Consider the following 10,143-nt stretch of genomic DNA (forward strand, 5'->3'; position numbering starts at 1 on the left):
ACCGGCAGAACTAATTAACCTTGTTTGGACTCCGGCCCACGAAGGTCTCCGGGGAAACGAGACAGCGCACGCATTGGCCAGAGGACTCACACACCGGGACCCCAATGCGGTCTCGTCGAGCAGAGAGCCCCTTCAGAGGGACGAGGAGCTGAACACGTACCAAGATATTCTTAGCCATTACAGATTAGGAAGACAGACACTACCTGGAGGATGCAAGGGCCTCAGCAAAAAGGAAGAGGTCATATGGAGAAAGTTACAGGCGGGAGTTTTTCCGAACCCACTCGCACTAAGCAGATGGCATCCGGCGATCCAAGACCCGAGGTGTAAACAGAGTAATGAAATAGCAGACATGATCCACATGGTGTGGACATGCCCTAGCCACAACGAACCAGACAGGAATATAGAGTCCTGGGAGGCTTTAATGGCCAGCCAGAAAGAAGAAGAACAAAAAGAAGTCATCCGTCTGGCCCTGGACGCCGCTGAATCCCAAGGGATCCCAGCCTGCTGAAAGGGGAGGAAGATGACGGCGGTCAAGACTCGTCTTTTTCGCCCTCTGATTTCTTGACGGGTGCAAATAAAGTTATTTCATCATCATCGAAAGAGAAAAGACCACTCTTCCGAAGTGTTAATAGGCCACGCCTGTATTTCATGTCCAGCCGCTAATATGCTTGATTGTTTGTGCTCGCGTTTCAGTTGTTTTGTTCGCGTTTCATTTGGCGTTGATGGTACCTACTGTAATATTCAATACGTATAGCGTGCTGAGAAGGTTCTGTATGTATTTTAAGTAACCTAAACGTACTGAATCCAGGTACCGAAATAACACTGCGTTAGCGGGCAGTAATCAAGTCTACGATTTCAGGGGCCCAACTACTTGTTTTATAGCCAAGGTAGGCGTAGATTGCAAATAGAACATTGATTGCGACGCCGGTGCTAACATCAGTGCCAGACCTAAACCGACTTTTATCGACGCGTCTGGCTGGAGGAACAACCGACATGCTTAACTAATCTGGCTGCGGCCAAGGCTTTTGGATAGACCGCAGTGTTGGCTGCCCCGCCTTGCTTCGGAAGATTGCAGGATTACTGTAATCGAGCCATTATGTTCCGCGTTACGGTGTCGTTTGTTGCCCGGGTCGCTAGTTTCTTTTCTTACAAAGAAGCATTTCGAGCAAAGCAATGGCTGCTCGAATGAGTAAAAAGAGTGCATATTGGGCTCCAAAAATTTTCCTTGGTAAAGAGGCAAATTGCGGAGCAATGAACCTTCAGAGAAGCAATACCTGCGCCATCCCCTCTTTGTACAGTGTATTTAGCTATTTCGGGCTGCCTGGTTATTCGCATCCGCTTTTTTTTTCCTCTCTGAAATGGCGTTATTTTATTCTGCGTAATTACTGGCGCAGTCCGGCCATCTCAACATCTACCTTCGCAGTGCGAGCAATTAGCGGTGCCTACAGAATTTGGCGACGTTGTTCAGCATATGACGCAAGTACGCAGCCAGGCGCTCCTTCGAAAGGCTCATTCCAAGCCTTGGGAATGACAGGTCAGGAGGTATCGCTTTGCATTCGTGACCCGACAGTTACGTATAGTCAAGACGCTGTGTGAAGGTATTTCCGAAGGTCATCATATCCCTTCTCCACGTCGTCCTCGAAAACCAACATCGTGCCTCAAAAGACCGTAGTAGTGTACAGATCTCGAGTCGCCGAAGTGTCCAGAGCTGTCCCCTTCCTCTGGGCTCACCAGGAGAGCGGCACCTCCTCAATCCGGCTGTTCTGGGGTGGAGGAGAGTCCTGCATTGAGTCCAGCTCCACTTGCACCATGTCGGCGGGTCCCTCCCCCGAGCCTCCGAACGCACGCCTTGGCCTCAAGAGCAGCACCTCGCCTGCATAGTAGCGACGGAGCGTAGATCAGTGAGAGTGCTGTTTCACAGCGGCGCCCCTGCGAACGGAAACAAAGTATCTGACAAAGCCCTAGCACCACGAACCAAAACAAAGTCAAACTACACAGAGACAATCAATCAATCAATCAATCAATCAATCAATCAATCAATCAATCAATCAATCAATCAATCAATCAATCAATCAATCAATCAATCAATCAATCAATCAATCAATCAATCAATCAATCAATCAATCAATCAATCAATCAATCAATCAATCAATCAATCAATCAATCAATTCTTATCTCACAAAGATAAAATATGGATATGAGGGAAGGAAAGGCGCAGTGACTCTTTCACCTCTCGGTGGGCGCCTCAACCAAACTCGGGGGGGGAGGATGAAGGAGCGATTGAAAGATGAGAGCGAGAAAGAAGAGGCGCCATTGCGGAGAGCTCCGGATTAATTTAGACGACCTGGGGTTGTTCGGTGTGCATTGACATCGCACAACACACAAACGATTTGTGTGTTTCGCCTCCATCGTTACGTGGCCGCCGCAGCCCGAGATTTGATCCCGTATTTGCGGGCTCAGCAGCCGACTGCGCTTACCATTGAGCCAGCGGCGCGTGCTCACCGAAAAATTGGTTTTTAGGAAATAAAAGACGGAGTTCCTCTCCTGGAGGGGGCAGAAAGTGCGAGTTCTAAAGACGGCTTTATGCCCTTTGATTCCATCACTCACTCCTCATTCAGATACTCGACTTCAATCTCTCCTTCCACAGCATAAATGTACTGAGATAATGACACTTGCGCTCGTTCGTTTCAGGTGCTGGATTTGTTGTTAAGCTTGTCTCTCTCTTTTCTTTTTTTTCTTTTTTGTGTGTACGGATTGCTTGTGTAAGGACTGATTTGAAACTTGTGATTTTTGCAGATGTCCTATTTTGTATCCTGTTGTGCTGTCAAACCCTTCTAGAGTGGGATTTTGCAAAGTCTTGTGCAATAGCGACTTTTCTTTTTTCTTTTCTGTGAGGTGTTCCGTTTGGCATTTCAGCCGACGCCTATCCCTACTAGTTTCTCTTGAAATATTACCTGCTCATTGCGCAGTGGTCAAGCGCTTCACGCTTGTCATTGAAATGCGATAATAAGCGATACCTCGAGGGTCACTCCCCTGTCTTTCTAAGAAAAGCCATGAGGTGGTTAGGAAAGGAATTCCTCCCTTCCTCCCCTTTATTTTCCTGTCCTTCCCTCCTTTCGAACACCCGCATCCGTTTTAGGGGATCGCTCTTTTCAAGTTGTCATAATTTCCTTGTTTTTCGTTCTTTACCTCGTTTCGTTTTACCTCGTCTATTTAAGCCATCCCCCCCCCCCCCCCCCTTCCCATTGTTTGCATTTGTGCTTCACGCTATTCCTGTACCTCGCGCGCGCTTCAAAAGCTGTGTGTTTCGAATGCTGTAGCACACTCGAAAAAGGCTGGCCGTCCAGCCGAAACGTCGTGAATTAAACCCTGTTATGTTTCTAATCTCTGATCAGTTTATCTGATATTGGTCAATCAGCTGCGTGTATGTATATATCGAATAAAATAATGATAATGCTTTTGTTCTCTTTTTCTTCGACGGACCTTTTTGCTTGTTCCGACCCATTGTGCGAGTTCTACGGTATACTGCGTGCTCATATATATATATATATATATATATATATATATATATATATATATATATATATATATATATATATATATATATATATATATATATATATATATATATATATATATAGCGAAGTATACGCTTCGTTAAAGGAAGCATATTTATTAAACTCGACGTTTCGATCGGAAGACCGATCTTCTTCAGGAGTGATTTTACATTGTGAATGCATCCCCTTTTATAGGGGCCGGCACAGAACAGGTAAGTGGGAAACACAAAGCACATAGCAGAAAAATACGCATAAAAAATTATTAGAGGCAGTGCGACCCACACACACATACACCAAAAAAAAAAAGAGTGCGAGGAACAGGTACTCAGTCAGAAATCTGGACGTTGTATTTTCTGACTGAGTACCTGTTCCTCGCTCTCTTTTTTTTTTTTTTGGTGTATGTGTGTGTGGGTCGCACTGCCTCTCATAATTTTTTATGCGTATTTTTCTGGTATGTGCTTTGTGTTTCCCACTTACCTGTTCTGTGCCGGCCCCTATAAAAGGGGATGCATTCACAATGTAAAATCACTCCTGAAGAAGATCGGTCTTCCGATCGAAACGTCGAGTTTAATAAATATGTTTCCTTTAACGAAGCGTATACTTCGCTATATATTCTTATAAGCAGTCTAGTACTTCACGCTTTCGCAACCTATATATATATATATATATATATATATATATATATATATATATATATATATATATATATAAGAGCACGCAGTCCGTCGAAGAAAAAGAGAACAAAATCATTCTTTATTCGACAATTTCTTCGTTTCTTATATTATGCCTCGCGAAATGCTAAGCGTGGACTTCAGACGTCACCGATTTAGGCATTGCGGTGGAAAATGCTGTGCCGCAGGAGCCTGCAGGGTGCTCACCGATGATGATGTCTCCGCTGCCCGTCCGCTGGAGGCGCCCTGCGCCCTCGCTCTGCTCGTCGTCTTTGATTGAGGTCACAGGCGACTCCCGCTCCGAGCGGTCCTGCGTCGGAGATACCGCTGAGCGCAGCTTGGAGCAGCTTCGGTGCAGCGGCGAGTGCAGCTCGGTGGACATCGTGCTGCTTTTGGGCACCAGTCGAACCACAGGGTACGGCGCACTGCTGGCCGGAAGGTTTCGACCTGGGCGCGAGCGGACGTGTGGATCGACATGCGTACGGGACGTAGGGGTACTTTCATGTTAGATTTCGGCCGCGTTCTTTCGAATGTCTATCCGAAAGAAAAACGCGAAACAGCAGAATTTTCAATCTAAAGTTTCAGCTGATTTTATTTCACCATACATATGGCAAGGACCCTGGGGCAAAAAGCTGCTCGATGCACATCTAAGTAGGGAGGGGGGAATATGCAAAAACCAGAGAAAAAAATAGTAGGGCGACATAAATGTCACGTTCATACACGAATACATGCAATATGAAACACGTAGCTAAATGAGGTATCAGTATTGGGACAACGTAATCAGTAAGAATCATCAGTAAGCATAATCAGTAAGCATCAGTGAGCCTTGTGCGGCCGAGGTTGCTCTTTCCAAATGACCGGTCTTTAACTGCCACCTACCACGTTGGGCAATTTTCTCTCTATCCGGTGGGTAGTTTGTGATGACACCGCAAGGTGTCGTGACCTAGGTCACCTGCCAGAGTTATGCTCGAGATTTATCCCTCACAACGCCGCCGCTGGATTTCCTGGGTAACAGGGCCTTTAACATTATCGCATTAATACAAAGCCTTAATTAACCAAGCCATACGGCCGTGCCTGCGTGGTCTACGGAATGCACGACTGCTGGAGGGTTTCATTACGCTCGGCCTCCCACCTGATTTGAGAAGCCCGTGTTAGCAGCGCCACTCGAATCGGCCATGCCACGTGACGTCGCACAACCCTACGACCAATCTGTGCCTGGCCATGTCAGCTGCCAGCTATCACCTGCCAGAGCCATGTCCGTGATTTTTCGCTCACAACGCCCACCTGATGGGCAGGTTGTGATGACGCTACATGGTCACATGACTTAGGTGGCCAACTTAGGCTGCCCTATTTTTCGCTCACAATGCCGACAACGCCTACGCCGGATTATCCGAGTAACGGGGTCCTTGCTCTCGCGTTAAAATGACACATGTCTGGAACCAGAATAAGTAGGCTAAAGTTTCGCATCCTCTGTAGAAACACGCACAATGAACATACCGGGAGTTTTGTATTCAAGAATTGGGTCAGCGCTTTCACATTAAGTGCGGTTTGAACAGCACATTAAGGTACACATCATAAGACAAAACGTCTGCGGCAACGGTGGTAAGCATTTTAAAGCTTTAACAGGCATCAGTGATTTCTAACTTTGCTGAATTTAGCCGTCGCTTCCGTGCGTGTCATTGATCAGACCAGTACCTCACCTGCAGGCTCGTCTACCAGACCATCTTCCTCGGCCATGTCCAGAAGCATGACGGACGCTGCTTTGCGTTCCTTGCTGAGACAGGAGCCTCTCCCGCGCACTCCCAGGGACGCTTGACGCTAGGCCGGCGTCCAAAGCTTGGGCTGCGTTGTTGTGGTGAGATGCGTCCTGCTCACAGGCGAGCTTACACCTGTATGCGCCTTCTTCGACTTCTTCGACCTCTTTTGTAGCAGCACTGTCTACTTGATGGCCCGCTCATGGCTATTTGCTCTAAGCACGCGTGCATATACGAGTCCACATTTTAAACTGGTGCGTGGTTGGTAATTTCCCAACGGATCATAAACGCCATAGATGCAACTTTGGCTTTAATGCAAAGTTGGTTTCCTGCGTACATTGCCTTTCAGTTCAGCCGATTAGACATGGAGAAATTATGGGTTTCAAATGAGAATGAATGACGGAGGAAGAAGAGGAGGAAATACTCTGTAATAATTTACTCCTATCATCTGCCTGTTTAATTTTTTAGCTACGTAAATATACAGCTGAACAAATATCTATGCTTCCAAATTCAGGCCAATCCCCCAATGTGGGTATGTGCCATTCGTTGTTGCGCCAACAACACCAACAGAGAAATACTCTTGTCAGGCTGCTCAAGATGAGTAGCCCACATGCTAGAGTACAACAAAATAAAAACATGCTACACAATGGCCTGCGTGAATGAAAGAGGACACAGGTATTTAATGGTTCTGAAGGTATGAAATAAGCCATGATATAGATCACTGGTGCTAGTATGACTCAGATGGCTGAATGGAGATTGCCTTGATCTACTGCCAAAACAACTCAACCGTACGCGCTGGCATAATTTTGAGATGAGGGCGTGATTTAGAAGGTGTTTCTGACCAGAACTCGTACTGGTGGGAAGTTTTAGAATAGCGAGTGTGCGCAGAGAACTTTAGGAGCAAACCTGAAGGAGTGAAGATGTCTGATAAGTGGCGATAAGCAAGCGGTGATAATAATATTGTTTGTGCGGAGAAACAAATGGCCACACATAAAAAGGTGTGCGCAAGACAAACACAATAAAAGAGGGATACTAAGGATTATATGGTGTGGATAACATAAAAAACGAAGTGGAGGAACCTTTGTCCTATGTAATGAAGCATTGCTCTTTCTTGCCCAACAGGAAATGACACTTACACAAGCTTTTCGGACTTAAAATGCCCTTCGCGCATTTAAGGTGCCCGTTTCCTTGTGAACACTCTGATGTTCAGGAAATTGCTGCGCTCACCGAAGTAACTCAAAATAATCCCGCGCCACATATAGCGCGGATACTTGCTCCCCCCTGGCCTTGGAGCTTCAGGCGATACACAGTGCAATTGCTTCGCTTTCATTCGTACCCACTTTCGATATTGTTCACATTTACACCGACTTCCTTGCCGCAGACATTCCAAATTACACAATCCATTCACCAACTTTGCACAAAATACCTTTGTCATGTGCGTATACATTTCATTCGCGGCCATGCTCACGATCCGCATAATTTTCATGGGGATACAATGGCACACCTTGACACATCAGACATCCGGCCACTTTCCCCTCTTCCCCAGATCTGTTCCTGTCCCATGTTTCCGAGAAAAAGGCTTTGCGTCAGCGAACACACACACTAATTCCTCCGTGTTCGTACCCTGTCCTCCTAGTCTTACTCGGGAGGAGGAGGTATCTGTGCGCCGGATTCAGGCAGGAGCGGCTCTGGCTCCCTCTGTGCATCGTCGGCGGCGTGACAAACGTTTAGAAGTGACTGACAAGTGTTCCCTTTGTAGTGCTACGCCAGTACTATGTGACGAAAAACACTTGCTGTGGACTTGCCCGGCTACAACCTCCGTGAGACGATGCTTCCTAAGGAAGGTAGGCCTGCGATGGGGCATTGCAGGCGACTATCGCAAGTGGACACATGATAACCGCTTTATCGAGAACTTCTGCTACTTTTTAAGCGAGGCTTGTTTACACTCCTACTTCTAACTTTCTCTCCCTTTCTCATTATACCTAACGACAAACATCTGGAATTAAAAAAAAACCTCAAAATAACGGGTAATTTGCGCAGGCTAGCGTTAAAAAAAAAAGAAACGTTGCAGCTCTTGGCCGATATCTTTCTTGCTGCAGCCATCACAGGGTGTATTGCACCGTCCCCGCGCCATGGAGACGCCTGTCACCTGTGTGTACTCCGGTGAGGCTGTTGAGGAGCCCTATCGCTATTTCACTATCTCAAGCACTACGGCCAATTCAGTCTGTAACCACTCTGGGGCACTGAACTTGAGCCTCAGGAGTTCTATATTTGCTACCTTGCGCAGTGTGGGATGCGAGAAAGAGAGTCACAACGTAGTGTAGTTTCTTGCTGAGGATATCACTGGGGGTGAATTGAGCAGATTTTTTTATCCGTACTTTACCCGGACCTAGTATGGTGACAGTGTGTGATTCCTGGGATGTTTTTTACTTGACTCACTAAACTTGTGATTGCGGCGTTCGACTACTGAGCCGAAAGACGCTGGGGTGCACGTTAACGGACAGCGGGTGGTCGAAATTTATTCGGAGGACTTCACTATAGCTCCCTCATCGCATATGTGCAGGGTAGGACATTAAATCTACCACACCATACCATACCATACCATACCATACCATACCATACCATACCATACCATACCATACCATACCATACCATACCATACCATACCATACCATACCATACCATACCATACCATACCATACCATACCATACCATACCATACCATACCATACCATACCATACCATAATTTCGACCACCTGGTGCACAGTACACGGGCCTCTTGTATTTTGTCTCCATCAAAATGCGAGAAACTAGGCTTCGGTCCGGGCCTTGGCGGTCGCATTTCGATGGAGGCGAAGTGCTAGAGAGAGAGAAAGAACTCAATTTGAGGGACCCCAAGTAGTCGAAATTATCTAATATGGCTTTTCTTTTAGCCTGAAGCACTTTGGGACGCTAATTCTATAAAACCAATGCGAACTTTCCACAATCCTATTTGTGAACCTATTCAAACCCAGACATATTTTTCAATACAGATACCATACCAGAATTAGAGAAAATGGTGCGGTTGGGTAGCCATTCACATCCAATATCATAGAACGCACCAGATGAGCCAACCGTTGATGACTGTGCATGAATTTTTAGTTCATTCGCCATTTGTCAGTGTGTAGTGTTTAACAACCTTGTTGAAGAGTAGGCTTCTAACTGCTTTTTGAAGCTAGGCAAAAAAAAAAGGAGATTCGGTGATTCCTAAGTGTTGTCTTGATCATTCTTTCATACTCGAGCGGGCTTTGAGGCAACCTAGGAGGTCCCGTTTACCGTCTTGTACTATGGAACCTCTTGCTGTATTATCTTTGCGTAATTTCGTCTTAACTGACAATAAACTTTCCACTTTAACCTCAGTGGCATGGGAGTGCTTATCGGGAGAAACTCTTGATAAGTCAGAGCCTTATCGGGCTTTCACTCCGACGGCATGAAGTTTTTTTCCCAACTGGATTGCCGTATACGGAAAGGCGAAACTGCTTGGCGAGCTAGCTTCCAGCTACGTGCAAACAAAATTAGTGAGCATAAACAGAGACACTGAAAGTTTAAATCTTAAAACTTCAGCGAAAAAGAAAAGTTTCCACTTAGCGTACTCTTGTAAAGGCGAGCGGATACGGTCATAACATATCGAAGAGTGCGGTTAAAGAGAAGCACACGAAATAGACTGAAATATCTGAGCAAAGATTAAGCAAAAGCATCGAGACGAAGCAGGCGAAAAGCATATACTCCTCGGTGTGGCGGGCAGCATAGTGGAAGTAAGCACTGTGGGCAGCGTCGCAGATTGTACAAGAATGTATATATGACTGAATACAATACGATTACCATGTTCTATATCCTACACCCGGTGTTTACCCTGTGGTGTTTTGAAATTAAAAAAAAAAAAAACGGTGATTTGAGTTAGAAGAGCGCTTTGTTCGGCATAGCATTTTCACCTCTGTAACGCATCAGAATACAGCTAAGATGTGCTAACTAGTAAGCTTGTTAACTAATATTAAACTGTCAGCTTTTTAACTGTTACTATTAGGCGCCTTATTTATTGAGAGGCTTGTAGCCCATCGTAAGTATTATCTGTGTCATTTTTTAGAATTTCGCAGAAACTTGATGCAGTACGTAAACTTGAT

The 10,143-nt window shown here is 45.8% G+C and overlaps 1 protein-coding gene across 4 annotated transcripts in view; it reads right to left on the reverse strand.

Moving 5' to 3' along the window:
* The window catches only part of LOC149372437 (uncharacterized), a 77,945-nt gene that overhangs the window by 27,291 nt on the left and 40,511 nt on the right, over window positions 1-10,143 (reverse strand). For 2 of the 4 annotated variants that reach the window (XM_089566930.1, XM_089566926.1), the window contains exons 1-3: window positions 5,929-6,034; window positions 4,436-4,675; window positions 1,732-1,873 (exon numbers count right to left, since the gene is read on the reverse strand). In XM_089566930.1, the coding sequence (XP_089423056.1) occupies window positions 1,732-1,873; window positions 4,436-4,675; window positions 5,929-5,977 (431 nt within the window). In that variant the 5' untranslated portion in view covers window positions 5,978-6,034. Of the gene's footprint in view, window positions 1-1,731; window positions 1,874-4,435; window positions 4,676-5,928; window positions 6,035-10,143 lie in introns of those variants that run through there. The other 2 variants (XM_089566929.1, XM_089566928.1) reach the window with 1 other exon arrangement.

Source organism: Amblyomma mixtum, chromosome 1, assembly GCF_055824585.1.
Source record: "Amblyomma mixtum isolate Tamu chromosome 1, ASM5582458v1, whole genome shotgun sequence".
NCBI classification, from domain to species: domain Eukaryota; kingdom Metazoa; phylum Arthropoda; class Arachnida; order Ixodida; family Ixodidae; genus Amblyomma; species Amblyomma mixtum.